This window comes from Hyla sarda, chromosome 10 (genome assembly GCF_029499605.1).
Source record: "Hyla sarda isolate aHylSar1 chromosome 10, aHylSar1.hap1, whole genome shotgun sequence".
Classification (NCBI taxonomy): Eukaryota; Metazoa; Chordata; class Amphibia; order Anura; family Hylidae; genus Hyla; species Hyla sarda.
This window is the reverse complement of record NC_079198.1, coordinates 126609363-126633867: the sequence shown is the minus strand read 5'-3', so window position 1 is coordinate 126633867 and position 24505 is coordinate 126609363. Positions and strand designations below refer to the sequence as shown.

General features: G+C 46.4%; 1 protein-coding gene across 6 annotated transcripts in view; it reads right to left on the bottom strand.

Annotated features, from left to right (window-relative positions):
- Positions 1 to 2326: 2326 nt before the first annotated feature.
- Positions 2327 to 24505, bottom strand: part of UBASH3B (ubiquitin associated and SH3 domain containing B) — a 131595-nt gene continuing 109416 nt past the window's right edge. For 5 of the 6 annotated variants that reach the window (XM_056543058.1, XM_056543060.1, XM_056543062.1 and 2 more), the window contains exons 9-14: positions 18536 to 18658; positions 16134 to 16226; positions 9071 to 9215; positions 7666 to 7772; positions 4923 to 5050; positions 2327 to 2570 (exon numbers count right to left, since the gene is read on the bottom strand). In XM_056543058.1, coding sequence (XP_056399033.1) covers positions 2433 to 2570; positions 4923 to 5050; positions 7666 to 7772; positions 9071 to 9215; positions 16134 to 16226; positions 18536 to 18658 — 734 coding nt within the window. In that variant the 3' untranslated portion in view covers positions 2327 to 2432. The remainder of the gene's footprint in view (positions 2571 to 4922; positions 5051 to 7665; positions 7773 to 9070; positions 9216 to 16133; positions 16227 to 18535; positions 18659 to 24505) is intronic. The other variant, XM_056543059.1, reaches the window with a different exon arrangement.

The following is a 24505-nucleotide window of genomic DNA, read 5'->3' as shown; positions in this document are numbered from 1 at the left end:
GCGCGCGCGCCGGGTCTCTGCAATTTAAAGGGCCAGTGCACCAATGTTGGTGCCTGGCCCAATCTTCCCAATTACCAATTAGTGTGATCACCTGTGTACTTCCCTATATTACCTCACTTCCCCTGCACTCCCTGGCCGGATCTTGTTGCCTTAGTGCCTAGTGAAAGCGTTCCCTTGTCTGTTCCTAGCCCGTGTTCCTGACCTCCTGCCGTTGCCCCTGACTACGATCCTTGCTGCCTGCCTCGACCTTCTGCTACGTCCGACCTTGCTTCTGCCTACTCCCTTGTACCTCGCCTATCTTCAGTATCTTCAGCAGCCAGAGAGGTGAGCCGTTGCTAGTGGATACGACCTGGTCACTACCGCCGCAGCAAGACCATCCCGCTTTGCGGCGGGCTCTGGTGAAAACCAGTAGTGTCTTAGAACCGGTCCACTAGCACGGTCCTCGCTATCCCTCTCTGGCACAGAGGATCCACTACCTGCCAGCCGGCATCGTGACACCCCTGCAGGCAGCAGAGTATTTCAGGAATGGAGACTGATATTTAGTGGAGGAGCAGCGCCCCCCAGCAGCGCATTTTAGTATTTCAAGAGAAACGTACTGGGGGTTATCTTTTAGTAGGCCTATAGTTATAATATTCTGTCACTGCCATACAGGTCCTGGAGCCATAGGGCACTGAATCCACACGTGAGGACCGGACACAATATATATAATTTTCCAAACAGTGCATCTCCAGCTGTTGCAAAACTACAACTCCCAGCATGCCCGGACAGCCGAAGGCTGTCCGGGCATGCAGAGAGTTGTAGTTTTGCAACAGCTGGAGGCACACTGGTTGGAAAGCACTGCCCATATAAACCACACGTGAAGGCAACAAGGAGCTTAAAGGGGTATTCCGCCCTAGACATCTTATCCCCTATCCAAAGGATAGGGGATAAGATGTCAGATCGCCGCGGTCCCGCTGCTGGGGACCCCCGGGATCGCCGCTGCAGCACCGCGCTATCATTACAGCACAGAGCGTGTTCGCTCTGTGCGTAATGACGGGCGATACGGGGGACGGAGCAGCGTGACGTCATGGCGGCGCCCCTCGTGACATCACGGCCCGTCCCCTTAATGCAAGTCTATGGGAGGGGGCGTGACGACCGCCACGCCCCCTCCCATAGACTTGTATTGAAAGGGGCGGGCCGTAACTTCACGAGGGGCGGAGCCGTGACGTAACGATGCTCCGGCCCCTGTACCGCCCATCATTACGTGCAGAGCGAACTCGCTCTGTGCTGTCATGATAGCGCGGTGCCGCAGCGGGGATCCCGGGGGTCCCCAGCAGCGGGACCGTGGCGATCTGACATCTTATCCCCTATCCTTTGGATAGGGGATAAGATGTCTAGGGGCGGAATACCCCTTTAAACACTGTTCCCGGCTCTCTAGTTGTTGCAGAACTACAACTCCCATTATGCCCCGACAGCTTTTGCATAATAGGGGAAAACAAGGAACCATGCTGGGAGTTGTCGTCTTTCAACAGCTGGAGGACCACAGGTTGGGAAGCACTGCCTTTTAGGAACTTAGGGGGAGAGTCATCAAAACTTGTGCAGAGGAAAAGTTGACCAGTTGCCCGTAGCAACCAATCAGATCACTTTCACTTTTGAAAAGGCCTCTGAAAAAATGAAAGAAACCATCTGATTGGTTGCTATGGGCGACTTTTCCTCAGCGCAAGTTTTGATGAATCTCCCTTTAGGTGGAGATTTATGAAAATCTGTGTAGAGGAAGAGCGGTGCAGTTGCCCATAGCAACCAATCAGATTGTTCCTTTCATTTTTTCAGAGGCCTTTTCAAAAGTGAAAGAAGCGAGCTGATTTTCCAAACAGTGCGTCTCCAGCTGTTGCAAAACTACAACTCCCAGCATGCCCGGACAGCCTTCGGCTGTCCGGGCATGCTGGGATTTGTAGTTTTGCAACAGCCAGAGGCACCCTGTTTTGGGGCAAACACTGATATAATGAAATGAAGACCAGGAAGACGGTAATAACTGTGTCAGCTCAATGCCAGGAAGCTCCACGGACAGGACAGAAGCCGCGCACTGACTGCTAGACATTGAGTTGAGGCGACACTTGTATAAAGTGGCTGCAGGTTCAAGCCCTATCGTTCTCCCAATAAGTAGATATCATGGTAATAATATACAGATCTGTCACTCCGACCTGGTAAATATTGATTCTCAACAAAAATATCTATTAGAAACCTCACATATATTCATATTTATAATACATTTATATATATATATATATATATATATATATATATATATATATATATAATATATATATATATATGAAATAGGCAAAACATGGAATACATTGGTATATTAGGATGCGCCTGTCGCTTTGCCTGCATTCGCATCCAGAGGCAACATGTTCTACAGTCTGATAAATAACTCGCTCCTCCCCCCGCGCTCATTCCTGGAGTAAAGTCTCTCTCCAGTTAAATCCCCCGGTGGGTCCGTGAGTTAATGGAAGTATTGGGGGATCCGTCAGCTGCCACAGGCCCGATTCTCCCAGTTCTTCGCAACAGCAAAATCCGAGGTACGGGATCTGGAATGAGATGTGGAAACAAGATCAGGATGGTATCCTTTCCTGCAGGTCACTGCGGTATAATGTCATATGCATGGGAGCTGCGTACCTGCTTATTACTATTATTACTAGCAGGGTCGGCTGCTTTACAATTCTATTTTAGTAGGACTCCAGCTCACTGCATTGTCTATAGAAGGCTGTAATCCATCTCTTGTGTCATTAGAGGAACAGCTCTGCTCCTCCCTCCTGCTTTACACTGCAGCTCTGCTCCTCCCTCGTGCTTTACACTGCAGCTCTGCTCCTCCCTCCTGCTTTACACTGCAGCTCTGCTCCTCCCTCCTGCTTTACACTGCAGATTGGCTCCTCCCTCCTGCTTTACACTGCAGCTCTGCTCCTGCCTTGTTCTTTACACTGCAGCTCTGCTCCTCCCTCCTACTTTACACTGCAGTTCTGCTCCTCCCTCGTGCTTTACACTGGAGCTTTGCTCCTCCCTCCTGCTTTACACTGCAGCTCTGCCCCTCCCTCCTGCTTTACACTGCAGCTCTGCTCCTCCCTCCTTCGTTACACTGCAGCTCTGCTCTTTTCTCCTGCTTTACACTGCAGCTCTGCTCCTCCCTCCTGCTTTACACTGCAGCTCTGCTCTTCCCTCGTGCTTTACAATGCAGTTCTGCTCTTTTCTCCTGCTTTACACTGCAGCTCTGCTCCTCCCTCATGCTTTACACTGCAGCTCTGCTCCTCCCTCCTGCTTTACACTGCAGCTCTGCTCCTCCCTCGTGCTTTACACTGCAGCTCTGCTCCTTCCTCGTGCTTTACACTGCAGCTCTGCTCCTCCCTCGTGCTTTACACTGCTTCTCTGCTCCTCCCTCGTGCTTTACACTGCAGCTCTGCTCCTCCCTCGTGCTTTACACTGCTTCTCTGCTCCTCCCTCGTGCTTTACACTGCAGCTCTGCTCCTCCCTTGTGCTTTACACTGCAGCTCTGCCCCTCCCTCCTGCTTTACACTGCAGCTCTGCTCCTCCCTTGTGCTTTACACTGCAGCTCTGCTCCTCCCTTCTGCTTTACACTGCAGCTCTGCTCCTCCCTCCTGCTTTACACTGCAGCTCTGCTCCTCCCTCGTGCTTTACACTGGAGCTCTGCTCCTCCCTCCTGCGTTACACTGCAGCTCTGCTCTTTTCTCCTGCTTTACACTGCAGCTCTGCTCCTCCCTCCTGCTTTACACTGCAGCTCTGCTCCTCCCTCCTGCTTTACACTGCAGCTCTGCTCTTCCCTCGTGCTTTACAATGCAGTTCTGCTCTTTTCTCCTGCTTTACACTGCAGCTCTGCTCCTCCCTCATGCTTTACACTGCAGCTCTGCTCCTTCCTCGTGCTTTACACTGCAGCTCTGCTCCTCTCTCGTGCTTTACACTGCAGCTCTGCTCCTCCCTCGTGCTTTACACTGCAGCTCTGCTCCTCCCTCCTGCTTTACACTGCAGCTCTGCTCCTCCCTCCTGCTTTACACTGCAGCTCTGCTCCTTCCTCATGCTTTACAATGCAGTTCTGCTCCTCCCTCGTGCTTTACACTGCAGCTCTGCCCCTCCCTCCTGCTTTACACTGCAGCTCTGCTCCTCCCTCCTGCTTTACACTGCAGCTCTGCTCCTCCCTCTTGCTTTACACTGCAGCTCTGCTCCTCCCTCCTGCTTTACACTGCAGCTCTACTCTTTTCTCCTGCTTTACACTGCAGCTCTGCTCCTCCCTTGTGCTTTACACTGCAGCTCTGCTCCTCCCTCCTGCTTTACACAGCAGCTCTGCTCCTCCCTCCTGCTTTACACAGCAGCTCTGCTCCTCCCTCGTGCTTTACACTGCAGCTCTACTTTTTTCTCCTGCTTTACACTGCAGCTCTGCTCCTCCCTTGTGCTTTACACTGCAGCTCTGCCCCTCCCTCCTGCTTTACACTGCAGCTCTGCTCCTCCCTCCTGCTTTACACTGCAGCTCTGCTCTTCCTTCGTGCTTTACACTGCATCTCTGCTCTTTCCTCGTGCTTTACATTGCAGCTCTACTCCTCCCTCCTGCTTTACACTGCAGCTCTGCTGCAGAACTACAAGTCCCAGCTTGCCATGATCGCTTTTTTACAAAAATATTGCACTATGGCAGAGCTCCCAGCCTTCACATCTGTATAGTGCAGAGCTTACTATGTGACTATTCTATTAGATCAGTGGTTCCCAATGAGTGTGCTTCCAGCTATTGCAAAACTTCAACTCTGGGCATGCTGGGAGTTGTAGTTTTGCAACAGCTGGAGGCACACTCATTGGGAAACACTGATATAGTTCATAGAGACAGTTCTACAGACAGATGGGAGCTCATCACTAAAGATGGATGACACCTCTCTGGTTATTACCTTTCTGACAACCTGCACAAAGTCCTTGGAGTTCTGCGGCGTGATGCCCTGTAGCTGTCGGGTGCAGGCCTCCAGGGATGAGGCGTGGGCAACAATCAGGATGTTATTACCTGAGGAGGAAGGAACATCTGAGAAACATTTATTTTCCTCCATAGTAAAAGTCAGAAATAAAGCATAATTAGCTCTCCGCCCAGATCAACACTTAAAGGGGTACTCCAGTGGAAAACTTTTTTTTATAGGTCTTTATAAGTCAACTGGTACCAGAAAGTTAAACAGATTTGTAAATTATAGTAGCGAAGATTGTCAGCTCGCCCGATCCACCGCACGGCAGGAAAACCTCCAATTCAGGTAAAAAAGTGCAGAAGCCAGCGGTATATAATCTTCAACTTTATTCGGAATCAATATAAAATTTCGACAAGGCGTCTCAAAATACAAACGATAAAACCTCCTGGATAAGCAACATGACGCGTTTCAGGTCATGTGACCTTTCATCAGATGCATCTGATGAAAGGTCACATGACCTGAAACGCGTCATGTTGCTTATCCAGGAGGTTTTATCGTTTGTATTTTGAGACGCCTTGTCGAAATTTTATATTGATTCCAAATAAAGTTGAAGATTATGTACCGCTGGCTTCTGCACTTTTTTACCTGAATTGGAGGTTTTCCTGCCGTGCGGTGGATCGGGTGAGCTGACAATCTTCGCTACTATAATTTACAAATCTGTTTAACTTTCTGGTACCAGTTGACTTATAAAGACCTATAAAAAAAAATGTTTTCCACCGGAGTACCTCTTTAAATTAAAGTGGCGCTGTGCCTTTAAATAACTTCAGATAGTAGTCACACCCAGAATATATGATGAATATAAACAGTGCCATCTATAAAGGTTACAATTAGATGCCCATAAGATCCACAACTTCTACTACAGTGACAACCTAGCTCCTGGATGACATCACTGATATACAATAATACTATAATGATATTGTAATCACAGCCCCGCCCCCTGTATGACATCACTGATATACAATTGTACTATAATGATATTGTAATCACAGCCCCGTCTCCTGTATGACATCACTGATATACAATAGTACTATAATAATATTGTAATCACAGCCCCGCCCCCTGTATGACATCACTGATATACAATAGTACTATAATGATATTGTAATCACAGCCCCGCCCCCTGTATGACATCACTGATATACAATGGTACTATAATGATATTGTAATCACAGCCCTGCCCCCTGTATGACATCACTGATATACAAAAGTACTATGATATTGTAATCACAGCCCCGCCCCCTGTATGACATCACTGATATACAATAGTACTATAATGATATTGTAATCACAGCCCCGCCCCCTGTATGACATCACTGATATACAATAGTACTATAATGATATTGTAATCACAGCCCTGCCCCCTGTATGACATCACTGATATACAAAAGTACTATGATATTGTAATCACAGCCCCACCCCCTGTATGACATCACTGATATACAATTGTACTATAATGATATTGTAATCACAGCCCCGCCTCCTGTATGACATCACTGATATACAATAGTACTATAATAATATTGTAATCACAGCCCCGCCCCCTGTATGACATCACTGATATACAATAGTACTATAATGATATTGTAATCACAGCCCCGCCCCCTGTATGACATCACTGATATACAATAGTACTATAATTATATTGTAATCACAGCCCCGCCCCCTGTATGACATCACTGATATACAATAGTACTATAATGATATTGTAATCACAGCCCCGCCCCCTGTATGACATCACTGATATACAATAGTACTATAATGATATTGTAATCACAGCCCTGCCCCCTGTATGACATCACTGATATACAGTAGTACTATAATGATATTGTAATCACAGCCCTGCCCCTGTATGACATCACTGATATACAATAGTACTATAATGATATTGTAATCACAGCCCCGCCCCCTGTATGACATCACTGATATACAATAGTACTATAATGATATTGTAATCACAGCCCTGCCCCCTATATGACATCACTGATATACAATAGTACTATAATGATATTGTAATCACAGCCCTGCCCCCTGTATGACATCACTGATATAATAGTACTATAATGATATTGTAATCACAGCCCCGCCCCCTGTATGACATCTCTGATATAATATAATAGTGATATAATGATATTGTAATCACAGCCCCGCCCCCTGTATGACATCACTGATATAGAATAATAGTAATATAATGACATGTGATCACAGCCCCTCCCCTGTATGACATCACTGAAATAATATAATAGTAATATTATGACATGTAATCACAGCCCCGCCCCCTGTATGACATCACTGATATAGAATAATAGTAATATAATGACATGTGATCACAGCCCTGCCCCCTGTGTGACATCACTGAAATAATATAATAGTAATATAATGACATGTGATCACAGCCCCGCCCCCTGTATGACATCACTGAAATAATATAATAGTAATATAATGACATGTGATCACAGCCCCGCCCCCTGTGTGACATCAATGAAATAATATAATAGTAATATAATGGCATGTGATCACAGCCCCACCCCCGGTATAACATTAATTATATAATAGTAATATAATGACATGTGATCACAGCCCCGCCCCCTGTATGACATTAATGATATAATAGTAATATAATGACATGTGATCATAGACCCGCCCCTTTGACTATCTGTATAGGCTACAGGCAGCCTCTTACCTGTACTCCTACATTCCGCCAGAATGTCCTTGGTCACTTGGTAGCTGCGGTTCATATAGGTCTCGTACGTCTCGGACACCACCAGTTTACTGATCGGTATGTGAGGTCTGGCGGAAAGACATTACACGTCAACAAAGCCAACATCCTCTTCCACCTGGGGGCCAAACTACGACCCCAAGTCAGGGGCTGTCTGGAATGCTGGGAGTTGTAATTTCACCACAACTAAAGAAGCCCAAGGTTACAGACCACTGGTGTATACAGTATATACAGTGGAGGAAAAAAGGATTTGATCCCCTATCAATCGGTAACATTTCTGGCTCCCAGGTGTCTTTTATACAGGTAACGAGCTGAGATTAGGAGCACTCTCTTAAAGGGAACAATCTTAATCTCAGCTCCTTACCTGTATAAAAGACACCTGTCAAAAACTATAACGGTGAGAAATCAGCCCAGAACTACATGGGAGGATCATGTCAATGATTTCAGGGCAGCGGGGACCATATTTACCAATAAAAAAATTGGTAAGACCCTACACTGTAAATGACTGAAATCCTACAGTGCCCGCAAGGTCCCCCTGCTCAAGTACATGACCATCTGACATTTACCAATGAACATCTGAATGATTGATTGCTTCTGTGGACAGATGTCTTTTATACAGGTAACAAGCTGAGATTAGGAGAGTTTCGTTTAAGAGAGTGCTCCTAATCTCAGCTCGTTACCTGTATAAAAGACACCTGTGAGCCAAAAATGTTACCGATTGATAGGGGATCAAATCCTTTTTTCCTCCACTGTATCAGCCTTCGGCTGTCAGGCCTTGATGGGAGTTGTAGTTTTGCAAAAGCTGGAAAGCAACAGGTTGGGAAACACTGGTATAGGTATTACAGGGTTACACCCGTGGAAAACGTAAAAAAAAAAATATCAAATGGAGCCAGAAAGTTAAACAGATTTGTAAATTACTTCTATTAAAAAATCTTAATCCTTCCTGTACTTATTAGCTGCTGAATACTACAGAGGAAATGTTTTTCTTTTTGGAACACAGAGCTCTCTGCTGACATCATGACCACAGTGCTCTCTGCTGACATCTCTGTCCATTTTAGGAACTGTCCAGAGCAGCATATGTTTGCTATGGGGATTTTCTCAAACTCTGGACAGTTCCTAAAATGGACAGAGATGTCAACAGAGAGCATTGTGGTCGTGATGTCAGTAGAGAGCTCTGTGTTCCAAAAAGAAAACCATTTCCTCTGTATTATTTAGCAGCTAATAAGTACTGGAAGGATTAAAGATTTTTTTCATAGATGTAATTTACAAATCTGTTTAACTTTCTGGCGGCACCAGTTGATTAAAAAAAAAAAAAACGGGAGTACCCTTTTAACAATAACATCTCCTGTGTGTGTGTGATGCTTTTTACCTGTACGTTGTATCAACACTGAGATTCGCAGTAGCCAGCTCGGCCGGGGTGAGCCAGGCGGGGAGGGTGGTGCCGGACACCCACTTGGTCCATTCGAATAAACCCGGCTCGATCCGGATTTTGCCCTTGTTCTCTTGTTTGAGCCCTGGAGGATGGGCGAGGTATAGTTTAGCATACAATAGGAAATATAATGCTTTTACTCTAGTTACATCCAGATCTGCATTCAAAATCTGCACACTTCCTGTTAAAGAGTACCTATCATGATCTTGTTAAATGTTATAATCCTCCCAGGTCACTGCCCCCATCATGATAAACCACCCCCTGACATTATTTTTATTATTTGTTAGTTTTCTACCTTGATATTGCTCTGTATTTTCTGCTCAGTCAGATTCACAGACTGGGAAGGGGCGTTCCCCAGCAGACGTGACATCATCTGAAGCCATACAGGGGAGAACTTCCTCCCTCACCCTGCTACACACAGCCCAGAGCAGTTCAGTGTGAGATGAGCTTTGATTGGCTATGACTGCGCACCCCCCCCCCCCCCCTCAGCATTTCCTGATTTTGGACTTCTACCAGGCCAGCAGGAGTCCAAAGTCTGTGCAATAGGTGTGGTAAATGTGCTCTGGACAAGTTGGGAGGCACCTCGTGGCAGCTTTTTTAAACACAAATAAAACATAAAAAAATTCATTTTTTTTTTTAAACAAAGTAAATTAGAAAGATTTTTTTTATTTACTATAAGGAGTGCAACAGCAAAAATTAGTGTTACGCCGAGCGCTCCGGGTCCCCGCTCCTCCCCGGAGCGCTCGCTTCACCCCCCTTCGCTGCAGCGCTCCGGTCACGTCCTCTGACCCGGGGCGCTGCGATCCTGCTGCCAGCCGGGATGCGATTCGCGATGCGGGTAGCGCCCGCTCGCGATGCGCACCCCGGCTCCCCTACCTGACCCGCTCCCCGTCTGTTCTGTCCCGGCGCGCGCGGCCCCGCTCCCTAGGGCGCGCGCGCGCCGGGTCTCTGCGATTTAAAGGGCCACTGCGCCGCTGATTGGCGCAGTGGTTCCAATTAGGGTTTTCACCTGTGCACTTCCCTATATTACCTCACTTCCCTTGCACTCCCTTGCCGGATCTTGTTGCCTTAGTGCCAGTGAAAGCGTTCCTTGTGTGTTCCTTGCCAGTGTTTCCAGACCTTCTGCCGTTGCCCCTGACTACGATCCTTGCTGCCTGCCCCGACCTTCTGCTACGTCCGACCTTGCTTCTGCCTACTCCCTTGTACCGCGCCTATCTTCAGCAGCCAGAGAGGTGAGCCGTTGCTAGTGGATACGACCTGGTCACTACCGCCGCAGCAAGACCATCCCGCTTTGCGGCGGGCTCTGGTGAAAACCAGTAGTGGCTTAGAACCGGTCCACTAGCACGGTCCACGCCAATCCCTCTCTGGCACAGAGGGTCCACTACCTGCCAGCCGGCATCGTGACAGTAGATCCGGCCATGGATCCCGCTGAAGTTCCTCTGCCAGTTGTCGCCGACCTCACCACGGTGGTCGCCCAGCAGTCACAACAGATTGCGCAACAAGGCCAACAGCTGTCTCAACTGACCGTTATGCTACAACAGTTGCTACCACAGCTTCAGCAGTCATCTCCTCCGCCAGCTCCTGCACCTCCTCCGCAGCGAGTGGCCGCTCCTGGGATACGCTTATCCTTGCCGGATAAATTTGATGGGGACTCTAAGTTTTGCCGTGGCTTCCTTTCCCAATGTTCCCTGCATCTGGAGATGATGTCGGACCTGTTTCCCACTGAAAGGTCTAAGGTGGCTTTCGTAGTCAGTCTTCTGTCCGGAAAAGCCCTGTCATGGGCCACACCGCTCTGGGACCGCAATGACCCCGTCACTGCCTCTGTACACTCCTTCTTCTCGGAAATCCGAAGTGTCTTTGAGGAACCTGCCCGAGCCTCTTCTGCTGAGACTGCCCTGTTGAACCTGGTCCAGGGTAATTCTTCCGTTGGCGAGTATGCCGTACAATTCCGTACACTTGCTTCAGAATTGTCCTGGAATAATGAGGCCCTCTGCGCGACCTTCAAAAAAGGCCTATCCAGCAACATTAAAGATGTTCTGGCCGCACGAGAAATTCCTGCTAATCTACATGAACTTATTCACCTAGCCACTCGCATTGACATGCGTTTTTCTGAAAGGCGTCAGGAACTCCGCCAAGATATGGACTCTGTTCGCACGAGGCGTTTCGTCTCCTCGGCTCCTCTCTCCTCTGGTCCCCTGCAATCTGTTCCTGTGCCTCCCGCCGTGGAGGCTATGCAGGTCGACCGGTCTCGCCTGACACCTCAAGAGAGGACACGACGCCGTATGGAGAACCTCTGCCTGTACTGTGCTAGTACCGAACACTTCCTGAGGGATTGTCCTATCCGTCCTCCCCGCCTGGAAAGACGTACGCTGACTCCGCACAAAGGTGAGACAGTCCTTGATGTCTACTCTGCCTCTCCACGTCTTACTGTGCCTGTGCGGATGTCTGCCTCTGCCTTCTCCTTCTCTACAGTGGCCTTCTTGGACTCTGGTTCTGCAGGAAATTTTATTTTGGCCTCTCTCGTCAACAGGTTCAACATCCCAGTGACCAGTCTCGCCAGACCCCTCTACATCAATTGCGTAAATAATGAAAGATTGGACTGTACCATACGTTTCCGCACGGAGCCCCTTCTTATGAGCATCGGATCTCATCATGAGAGGATTGAACTTTTGGTCCTCCCTAATTGCACCTCGGAGATTCTCCTTGGACTTCCCTGGCTTCAACTTCATTCCCCAACCCTGGATTGGTCCACTGGGGAGATCAAGAGTTGGGGGTCCTCTTGTTCCAGGAACTGTCTAAAACCGGTTCCCAGTAACCCTTGCCGTGACTCTGTGGTTCCTCCAGTAACCGGTCTCCCTAAGGCCTATATGGACTTCGCGGATGTTTTCTGCAAAAAACAAGCTGAGACTCTACCTCCTCACAGGCCTTATGATTGCCCTATCGACCTCCTCCCGGGTACTACTCCACCCCGGGGCAGAATTTATCCTCTCTCTGCCCCAGAGACTCTTGCCATGTCCGAATACGTCCAGGAGAATCTAAAAAAGGGCTTTATCCGTAAATCCTCCTCTCCTGCCGGAGCCGGATTTTTCTTTGTGTCCAAAAAAGATGGCTCCCTTCGTCCTTGCATTGACTACCGCGGTCTTAATAAAATCACGGTTAAGAACCGCTACCCCTTACCCCTCATCTCTGAACTCTTTGATCGCCTCCAAGGTGCCCACATCTTCACTAAATTGGACTTAAGAGGCGCCTATAACCTCATCCGCATCAGAGAGGGGGACGAGTGGAAAACGGCATTTAACACCAGAGATGGACACTTTGAGTATCTGGTCATGCCCTTTGGACTGTGCAATGCCCCTGCCGTCTTCCAAGACTTTGTCAATGAAATTTTTCGTGATCTATTATACTCCTGTGTTGTGGTATATCTGGACGATATCCTAATTTTTTCTGCCAATCTAGAAGAACACCGCCAGCATGTCCGTATGGTTCTTCAGAGACTTCGTGACAACCAACTCTATGCCAAAATTGAGAAATGTCTGTTTGAATGCCAATCTCTTCCTTTTCTAGGATATTTGGTCTCTGGCCAGGGACTACAGATGGATCCAGACAAACTCTCTGCCGTCTTAAATTGGCCACGCCCCTCCGGACTCCGTGCTATCCAACGCTTTTTGGGGTTCGCCAATTATTACAGGCAATTTATTCCACATTTTTCTACCATTGTGGCTCCTATCGTGGCTTTAACCAAGAAAAATGCTGATCCCAAGTCCTGGCCTCCTCAAGCAGAAGACTCCTTTAAACGACTCAAGTCTGCCTTTTCTTCGGCTCCCGTGCTCTCCAGACCTGACCCTTCCAAACCCTTCCTATTGGAGGTTGATGCCTCCTCAGTAGGAGCTGGAGCTGTCCTTCTACAAAAAAATCCTTCCGGGCATGCTGTCACTTGTGGTTTTTTCTCTAGGACCTTCTCTCCAGCGGAGAGGAACTACTCCATCGGGGATCGAGAGCTTCTAGCCATTAAATTAGCACTTGAGGAATGGAGGCATCTGCTGGAGGGATCAAGATTTCCTGTTATTATCTACACCGACCACAAGAACCTCTCCTACCTCCAGTCGGCCCAACGGCTGAATCCTCGCCAGGCCCGGTGGTCTCTGTTCTTTGCCCGATTTAATTTTGAGATTCACTTTCGTCCTGCCGATAAGAACATTAGGGCCGATGCTCTCTCTCGTTCCTCGGATGCCTCAGAAGTTGATCTCCCTCCGCAACACATCATTCCACCTGACTGCCTGATCTCCACTTCTCCTGCCTCCATCAGGCAGACTCCTCCAGGAAAGACCTTTGTTTCTCCACGCCAACGCCTCGGAATCCTCAAATGGGGTCACTCCTCCCATCTCGCAGGTCATGCGGGCATCAAGAAATCTGTGCAACTCATCTCCCGCTTCTATTGGTGGCCGACTCTGGAGACGGATGTTGGGGACTTTGTGCGAGCCTGCACTATCTGTGCCCGGGATAAGACTCCTCGCCAGAAGCCCGCTGGTTTTCTTCATCCTCTGCCTGTCCCCGAACAGCCTTGGTCCCTGATTGGTATGGATTTTATTACTGATTTACCCCCTTCCCGTGGCAACACCGTTATTTGGGTGGTCGTTGATCGATTCTCCAAAATGGCACATTTCATCCCTCTTCCTGGTCTTCCTTCTGCGCCTCAGTTGGCTAAACAATTTTTTCTACACATTTTTCGTCTTCACGGGTTGCCTACGCAGATTGTCTCGGATAGAGGGGTCCAATTCGTGTCTAAATTCTGGAGGGCTCTCTGTAAACAACTCAAGATTAAATTAAATTTTTCCTCTGCATATCATCCCCAGTCCAATGGACAAGTAGAAAGAATTAACCAGATCCTGGGTGATTATTTGCGACATTTTGTTTCCTCCCGCCAGGATGACTGGGCAGATCTCCTTCCATGGGCCGAATTTTCGTATAACTTCAGGGTCTCTGAATCTTCCTCCAAATCCCCATTTTTCGTGGTGTACGGCCGTCACCCTCTTCCCCCCCTCCCTACCCCCTTGCCCTCTGGTCTGCCCGCTGTGGATGAAATTTCTCGTGACCTTTCCATTATATGGAGAGAGACCCAAAATTCTCTCTTACAGGCTTCTTCACGCATGAAGAGGTTCGCGGATAAGAAAAGAAGAGCTCCTCCCGTTTTTTCCCCTGGAGACAAGGTATGGCTCTCCGCTAAATATGTCCGCTTCCGTGTCCCTAGCTACAAGTTGGGACCACGCTATCTTGGTCCTTTCAAAATTTTGTGTCAAATTAATCCTGTCTCTTATAAACTTCTTCTTCCTCCTTCTCTTCGTATCCCTAATGCCTTTCACGTCTCTCTTCTCAAACCACTCATCCTCAACCGTTTTTCTCCCAAATCTGTTCCTCTCACTCCTGTTTCCGGCTCCTCGGACGTCTTCTCGGTCAAGGAAATTTTGGCTGCCAAAAAGGTCAGAGGAAAGAATTTTTTTTTAGTAGATTGGGAGGGTTGTGGTCCTGAAGAGAGATCCTGGGAACCTGAGGACAACATCCTTGACAAAAGTCTGCTCCTCAGGTTCTCAGGCTCCAAGAAGAGGGGGAGACCCAAGGGGGGGGGTACTGTTACGCCGAGCGCTCCGGGTCCCCGCTCCTCCCCGGAGCGCTCGCTTCACCCCCTTCGCTGCAGCGCTCCGGTCACGTCCTCTGACCCGGGGCGCTGCGATCCTGCTGCCAGCCGGGATGCGATTCGCGATGCGGGTAGCGCCCGCTCGCGATGCGCACCCCGGCTCCCCTACCTGACCCGCTCCCCGTCTGTTCTGTCCCGGCGCGCGCGGCCCCGCTCCCTAGGGCGCGCGCGCGCCGGGTCTCTGCGATTTAAAGGGCCACTGCGCCGCTGATTGGCGCAGTGGTTCCAATTAGGGTTTTCACCTGTGCACTTCCCTATATTACCTCACTTCCCTTGCACTCCCTTGCCGGATCTTGTTGCCTTAGTGCCAGTGAAAGCGTTCCTTGTGTGTTCCTTGCCAGTGTTTCCAGACCTTCTGCCGTTGCCCCTGACTACGATCCTTGCTGCCTGCCCCGACCTTCTGCTACGTCCGACCTTGCTTCTGCCTACTCCCTTGTACCGCGCCTATCTTCAGCAGCCAGAGAGGTGAGCCGTTGCTAGTGGATACGACCTGGTCACTACCGCCGCAGCAAGACCATCCCGCTTTGCGGCGGGCTCTGGTGAAAACCAGTAGTGGCTTAGAACCGGTCCACTAGCACGGTCCACGCCAATCCCTCTCTGGCACAGAGGGTCCACTACCTGCCAGCCGGCATCGTGACAATTAGTTTTAATGAAAGTGCCTATTTAATCTATAGCCTTTAGCAAAATGAAAGGGGTTATCCAGGAAAAAAACGTTATATATATATATATATGTATATATATATATATATATATATATATATATATATATATATATAATGGCTCCAGAAAGTTAAACAGATTTGTAAATTACTTCTATTAAAAAATCTTAATCCTTTCAGTACTTATGAGCTTCTGAAGTTAAGGTTGTTCTTTTCTGTCTAAATCCTCTCTGATGACACCTGTCTCGGGAACCGCCCAGTTTAGAAGAAAATCCCCATAGCAAACCTCTTCTAAACTGGGCGGTTCCCGAGACAGGTGTCATCAGAGAGCACTTAGACAGAAAAGAACAACTCAACTTCAGAAGCTCATAAGTACTGAAAGGACTAAGATGTTTTAATAGACGTAGTTTACAAATCTGTTTATCTTTCTGGAGCCAGTTGATATATATGAAAAAGTTTTTTTCCCTGGATAACCCCTTTAATATGTGCCATAGATTGCATGTAGAAAGAAGATAGGTTAGGTGCAGTAGTGGTGCCATGACATTGACAAGAGGTGGCTCCACCTACCTGTCAATCATTGTGACTGACACCACAGAGCGGTAGATGGCGGCAGGTACCAGGAGGGGGCTGTGGTGGTCCAGGAGTTACTCACCTTTCAGGATGTTTTGTGCAGTTTGGACACAGCGCAACGATGGGGAACAATATACAAAATCTACAGAAGTGTTACTCTCCAGCAAAGCTTCTCCTGTAATGCAGAGAATCACCGTCAGATAGATGATTAACCCCCCAAAAATACATCTCTATAACATGCTCAATGAAATCATGTAGAGGTAATGTGTGCGCACCACTCCTACTAGCTCACAGACCCCTCCCCATCCAGCTCTATCTGTATACTGCTGCTGCTCTCTCTATGGGACCAGGATATACAGTAGTCAGAAAACTCCTACACAGCTCTATCTGTATACTGCTGCTTCTATCTCCATGGGATCAGGATATAGAATAGTTATACACCTCCCTCCAGCGCTCTCTCTATACTGCCGCTATCTCGATGGGATCAGGATATATAGTAGTCATACACCTTCTATCCAGCTCTATCTGTATACTGCTGCTATCTCCATGGGATCAGGACATATAGTAGTTATACCCCTCCTATCCAGCTATTTCTGTATACTGCTGCTGCTATCTATGGGATCAGGATATATAGTAGTTATACATCTCTCCTCCAGCTCTATCTGTATGCTGCTGCTACTATCTCTGTGGGGCCAGCATATATAATAGTTATACACCTCTCTCCATCTCTATCTGTATACTGCTGCTATCTCTATGGAATCAGGATATACGGTAGTTATGCCCCTTCTCTCCAGCTCTATCTGTATACTGCTGCTATCTCTATGGGATCAGGATATATGGTAGTTATACCCCTCCTCTCCAGCTCTATCTGTATACTGCTGCTACTATCTCTATGGAATCAGGATATATAGTAGTTATATCCCTCCTATCCAGCTCTATCTGTATACTGCTGCTGATTTCGCTTTGGGATCAGGATATATAGTAGTTATACATCTCTCCTCCAGCTCTATCTGTATACTGCTGCTACTATCTCTATGGGATCAGGATATATAGTAGTTATACGCCTACTCCAACTCCATCTGTATACTGCTGCTATCTCTATGGGATCAGGATATATAGTAGTCATACACCTTCTATCCAGCTCTATCTGTATACTGCTGCGGATATCTCAATGGGATCAGGATATATAGTAGTTATACATCTCTCCTCCAGCTCTATCTGTATACTACTTCTACTATCTCCATGGCATCAGGATATATATTAGTTATACACCTCTTCACCAGCTCTATCTGTATACTGCTGCTGCTCTCTCTATGGGATGGGGATATATAGTAGTTATATACCTCTCCTCCAGCTCTATCTGTATACTGCTGCTGCTCTCTCTATGGGATCCGGATATATAGTAGTTATACGCCTTCTCTGAGGCTTTCTTCACACGTTGTGCTTTTCTTGCTGTGTTTTATCATCTATTTTTGCTGGGACTTTCCCAAAATCGCAGGCAAAAATAGTGTTATGTTACTACAACTGTCAATTACTGTAAACATTTTTCTTTTTTTTCTTTATTTAGAGATTTTGGAAAATTGCTGCAAAAACAGCAATAAAGCAGTAAAAACATGGGGAAAATACAATAAAAAAAAATCAATGTGTAAACGCATCCTAAAGACTTGAAATCTTCGGAAAACACCTTTTTTTGTGATTATAGGTCAATTAAAGGGGTATTCCAGGGAAAAAAACTTATATATGTATATATGTATTTCAACTGGCTCCAGAAAGTTAAACAGATTTGTAAATTACTTCTATTAAAAAATCTTAATCCTTCCAGTAATTATGAGCTTCTGAAGTTAAGGTTGTTCTTTTCTGTCTAAGTGCTCTCTGAAGACACCTGTCTCGGGAACCGCCCAGTTTAGAAGCAAATCCCCTTAGCAAACCTCTTCTAAACTGGGCGCTTCCCGAGACACGTGTCATCAGAGAGCACTTAGACAGAAAAGAACAACCTTAACTTCAGAAGCTCATAAGTACTGAAAGGATTAAGATTTTTTAATTTAAGTAATTTACAAATCTGTTTAACTTTCTGGAGCCAGTTTATATATATATTTAAAAAAAAAGTTTTTTCCTGGATAACCCCTTTAACTTTCTCCTCGTGGCAATATTTCTCGAAAAAATACAAAAAAAACAACGCAGTTTGAATGAAAAAACTAATCAAAACTGCACACAATGTGAACCCACTACTTTAGCACCAGCAGCAGTGTTTCCCAACCAGGGTGCCTCCAGCTGTTTCAAAACTACAACTCCCAGCATGCCCGGACAGCCGAAGGCTGTCCGGGCATGCTGGGAGTTGTAGTTTTGAAACTGCTGACGGAGTAGTACAAATGTATTGGCTGATAGGCCATAAATTATAAATGCGCATGTTCTGTAATTGCGTGTTACTTACGGTATATATCCATGGTGCATCTAATTTCTATAAAATAAACCCATAAAACTCACCGACAAGCTTTGCTTGCGTGCAGCCAAAAACAGTGATCGGCACGTCCTTCTCGTAGTCCCTACATCCCCCGCTCCTCTGCGGCAAACTGAGCGGCATATTTAGGTTTGTCCGGATATAGCGGCCTGTAAGTGAGCAGCACAACAACAAGGTCAAGGTCATACAAGAAAAGGTTCCGGAACGTGTTACATTCACTGAAACTAGAGATGAGCGAACTTACAGTAAATTCGATTCGTCACGAACTTCTCGGCTCAGCAGTTGATGACTTTTCCTGCGTAAATTAGTTCAGCCTTCAGGTGCTCCGGTGGGCTGGAAAAGGTGGATACAGTCCTAGGAGACTCTTTCCTAGGACTGTATCCACCTTTTCCAGCCAACCGGAGCACCTGAAAGCTGAACTAATTTATGCAGGAAAAGTCATCAACTGCCGAGCCGAGAAGTTCGTGACGAATCGAATTTACTGTAAGTTCGCTCATCTCTAACTGCAACAACAACATAACAATGTTATCTACTGGTCTATTAACCCCTTAAGGACGGAGCCCATTTTCACCTCTAGGACGAAGCCCTTTTTTGCAAATCTGACCACTGTCACTTTAAACATTAATAACTCTGGAATGCTTTTAGTTATCATTCTGATTCCGAGATTGTTTTTTCGTGACATATTCTACTTTAACATAGTGGTAAATTTTTGTGGTATCTTGCATCCTTTCTTGGTGAAAAATCCCAAAATTTGATGAAAAAATGTAAAATTTTGCATTTTTCTAACTTTGAAGCTCTCTGCTTGTAAGGAAATGGATATTCCAAATAATTTTTTTTTGGATTCACATATACAATATGTCTACTTTATGTTTGCATCATAAAATTAACGAGTTTTTACTTTTGGAAGACATCAGAGGGCTTCACAGTTCAGTAGCAATTTTCCAATTTTTCACAAAATTTTCAAACTCGCAATTTTTCAGGGACCAGTTCAGGTTTGAACTGGATTTGAAGGGTCTTCATATTAGAAATACCCCATAAATGACCCCATTATAAAAACTTCACCCCCCAAAGTATTCAAAATGACATTCAGTAAATGTTTTAACCCTTTAGGTGTTTCACAGGAAAAGCAGCAAAGTGAAGGAGAAAATTCAAAATCTTCATTTTTTACACTCGCATGTTCTTGTAGACCCAGTTTTTGAATTTTTACAAGGGGTAAAAGGAGAAAATTTATACTTATGTTTGTAGCCCATTTGTCTCGAGTAAGCACATACCTCATATGTCTATGTAAAGTGTTCGGCGGGCGCAGTAGAGGGCTCAGAAGCGAAGGAGCGACAAGGGGATTTTAGAGAGTACGTTTTTCTGAAATTGTTTTTGGGGGGCATGTCGCATTTAGGAAGCCCCTATGGTGCCAGAACAGCAAAAAAAAACACATGGCATACCATTTTGGAAACTAGACCCCTTGAGGAACATAACAAGGAATAAAGTGAGCCTTAATACCCCACAGGTGTTTCACGACTTTTGCATATGTAAAAAAAAAAAATTTCACTAAAATGTTGGTTTTCCCCCAAATTTCAAATTTTTAAAGGGTTAAAAGCAGAAAAGACCCCCCAAAATTTGTAACCCCATCTATTCTGAGTATGGAGGTACCCCATAAGTGGACCTGAAGTGCACTACGGGCGAACTACAATGCTCAGAAGAGAAGGCGTCATATTTGGCTTTTTGAGAGCAAATTTTGCTCGGGGGGCTTGTCGCATTTAGGAAGCCCCTATGGTGCCAGAGCAGCAAAATAATCCCCACATGGCATAACATTTTGGAAACTAGACCCCTCACAGAATATAATGAGGGGTACAGTGAGCATTTACCCCCCCCCCCCCCCCACTGGTGTCTGACAGATCTTTGGAACAGTGGGCTGTGCAAAATTTTTCATTTTCACGGACCACTGTTCCAAAGATCCGTCAGACACCTGTGGGGTGTAAATTCTCGCTGCACCCCTTATTACATTCCTTGAGGGGTGTAGTTTCCAAAATGGGGTCACATGTGGGGTTTTGTTTTTTTTGCGTTTGTCAGAACCGCTGTAACAATCAGCCACCCCTGTGCAAATCACCTCAAATGTACATGGCGCACTCTTCCTTCTGGGCCTTGTTGTGCGCCACCAGAGCACTTTACGCCCACATATGGGGTATCTCCGTACTCGGGAGAAATTGCATTACAAATTTTGGGGGGCGTTTTTCCCTTTTACCTCTTGTGAAAATGAAAAGTATAGGGCAACACCAGCATGTTAGTGTAAAAATGTTTATTTTTTTACACTAACATGCTGGTGTAGACCACAACTGTTCCTTTTCATAAGGAGTAAAAGGAGAAAAAGCCCCCCAAAATTTGTTAGGCAATTTCTCCCGAGTACGGCGATACCCCATATGTGACCCTATTATTTTGCCTTGAAATACGACAGGGCTCCGAAGTGAGAGAGCGCCATGCGCATTTGAGGCCTGAATTAGGGACTTGCATAGGGGTGGACATAGGGGTATTCTATGCCAGTGATTCCCAAACAGGGTGCCTCTGTTAGTGTAGTGTTTTTAGGTTACATTCACACTGGCGGCAGATTACACTGAGTCTCCCGCTAGGAGTTTCGAGCTGTGGCGAAAAATTTCCCGCAGCTCAAATTTGTAGCGGGGAACTCACTGTAATCTGCCGCCAGTGTGAATGTAGCCTGTACATTCACACGGGAGCGGGGGGGGGGGGGTCAAAACTACAACTCCCAGCATGCACTGACAGACCATGCATGCTGGGAGTTGTAGTTTTGCAACAGCTGGAGGCACACTGGCTGGAAAACCTTGAGTTAGGTTCTATGACCTAACTCAGTATTTTCCAACCAGTGTGCCTCCAGCTGTTGCAAAACTACAACTCCCAGCATGTACTGATTGCGGAAGGGCATGCTGGGAGATGTAGTTATGCAATGGCTGGAGGCACGCAAGTACAACTCCCAGCATGCCAAGACAGCCTTAAGCTGTTCCTGAATGCTGGGAGTTGTAGTTTTGCAAGATTTAGAGGGGTTCAAGTTGTAAATCACTGTCCAGTGGTCTCAAAACTGTGGCCCTCCAGATGTTGCAAAACTACAACTCTCAGCATGCCCAGACAGCAAACTGCTGTCTGGGCATGCTGAGAGTTGTAGTTTTGCAACATCTGGAGGGCTACAGTTTGAGACCACTTAGTGGTCTACAACCTGAACCCCTCTAAATATTGCAAAACTACAAGTCCCAGCATGCCCACACAGCAAACAGCTGTCTGGGCATGCTGGGAGTTGTAGTTTTGCAACATCTGGAGGGCCACGGTTTAGAGACCACTGTAAACTGTGGCCCTCCGGATGTTGCTAGGCAACAACTCACCTAGCAGGACCCGGAAGCCGCCGCCGCACGTGGGGGATCCCCGCATGGAGGATCGCGCTCCGGGATCCGGGATCCAGGTAGGGACCTTCGGCGCCGATCATCCCTGTACGGTTCCCCCGTTTTGCCCGGACACCGATAGGTGGGCAAAGCGGGGGAACCGAACTTTAACCCCCCCTCCCCCGGTCTGCTATCGGTCGGTCGCTCGGCCGACCAATAGCAGGGATAGGAGGGGTGGCACCCTTGCCACCAAACTCCTATCCCTTTAGGGGGATCGAGGGTGTCTCGGACACCCCCGATCCCTCTTATTTTCCGGGTCACCGGGTCACCAGTGACCCGTATGACCCGGAATCGTGCAGATCGCAGGTCTGAATTGACCTGCGATTTGCGCGCATCGCGGTTATGGGGGGGTCTCAGGACCCCCCTCGGCGATGTGCCGGGATGCCTGCTGTTAGATAACAACAGTCATCCCGGTCCGATCACCGCTACCGGTGACGCGGCGCTCCCGGAACCCCGCAACGTACATGTACGTCGCCGCGCGTCAAGTGACACTTCGCGGCGCCGTACATGTACGTCGCTCGTCGTGAAGGGGTTAAAAGGATTCTACAGTATTAGAAAAAAGCTTCAAAAACAGCGCCACTCCCGTCCACAGGTTGTGTGTAGCACTGCGGCTCAGTCTCATTCACTTCAATGGAGATGAGCTGCAATACCAGACACAACCTGTGGACGGGAGTGGTGCTGTTTCTTTAGTCTTAAAGGAATACTCCACTGGAAAAAAAATTTTTTAAATCTACTGGTGCTAGAAAGTTAAACAGATTTGTTAAAGATAAACCTCCTTCCAGTACTTATCAGCTTCTATATGACACTGACCACAGTGTTCTCTGCTGACACCTCTGTCCATGTCAGGAACTGTCCAGAGTAGGAGCAAGTGTGTCAGAAGAGAGCACTGTGGTCAGACAGAAAAGACATTCAAAAAAGAAAATAACTTCCTGTGGAACATATAGCAGCTGATAAGTACTGGAAGGATTAAGATTTTTTCTAATAGAAGTAATGTACAAATCTGTTTAACTTTCTGGCACCAGTTGATTTAAAAAAAAAAAATAATGTTTTCCAGGGGAGGACCCCTTTAAAGAAGCATGACAGGCTATCCTGTAGTCTGCAGGAAGCCCAGATTCAGTACTGGATTTGGAGAGCCAGACTTCTGATCACATGACCCAGTTACAGTAATGAAACACATAGATGCAGCTGCGTCCTAATAAAACGAATGGCTTTTTAGGACTAGTGTTGCTCGCGAATATTCGCAATACGAATTTTATTCGCGAATATAGCATATTCGCGAATTCGCGAATATTCGCGAATATAGCACTATATATTCGTAATTACGAATATTTTTTTTTTTTAATTTTTTTTTTTTTTTCTTACAGTACACATCACAGTGATCATCCCTCTCTGCTTCCAGCTTGTGTGGTGTAAAGAAGGCTCTAATACTACTGTGTGAGACTGGTGTGCGAATTTTCGCATATACGAAAATTTGAATATGCTAATTTTCGCATATGTGAATTTTTGCATATGCGAAAATAAACGCGAATATTTGCGAATATATGGCCTATGCCGCTCAACACTATTTAGGACTAGTGAGGGTGAGAGTGCATGATATGGGCAAAAACAATATATAAACCCGGAGTGCTTCTTTAAAGGGGTTATCCTGGAAAAAACTTTTTATATATATATCAACTGGCTCCAGAAAGTTAAACAGATTTGTAAATGACTTCTATTAAAAAAATCTTAATCCTTTCAGTACTTATGAGCTGCTGAAGTTAAAGGGGTATTCCAGGCCAAAACTTTTTTTTATATATCAACTGGCTTCGGAAAGTTAAACAGATTTGTAAATTACTTCTATTAAAAAATCTTAATCCTTCCAATAGTTATTAGCTTCTGAAGTTGAGTTGCTGTTTTCTGTCTAACTGCTCTCTGATGACTCACGTTCTGGGAGCTGTGCAGTTCCTATGGGGATATTCTCCCATCATGCACAGCTCCCGGGACATGACCTCATCATTGAGCAGTTAGACAGAAAACTTCAGAAGCTAATAACTATTGGAAGGATTAAGATTTTTTAATAGAAGTAATTTACAAATCTGTTTAACTTTCCGGAGCCAGTTGATATATATATAAAAAGGTTTTGCCTGGAATACCCCTTTGAGTTATTCTTTTCTGTCTAAGTGCTCTCTGATGACACGTGTCTCGGGAACCACCCAGTTTAGAAGCAAATCCCCATAGCAAACCTCTTCTACTCTGTGCAGTTCCCGAGACAAGCAGAGATGTCAGCAGAGAGCACTGTTGCCAAAACAACAACTCAACTTCAGCAGCTGATAATTATTGAAAGGATTAAGATTTTTTTAATGGAAGTAATTTACAAATCTGTTTAACTTTCTGGAGCCAGTTGATATAAAAAAAATAGTTTTTTCCTGGAGTACCCCTTTAATGTTCTATTTGGCATGGTCTTCTACAATGGTTATAGATGCTGAATGGTTTCAACATCTAAAACGCCTCCGTTACATTACAGTGCCAGTAGGATTTCAAAAAAGTGTGCCTCCAGCTGTTCCTATGTTCTGGGTG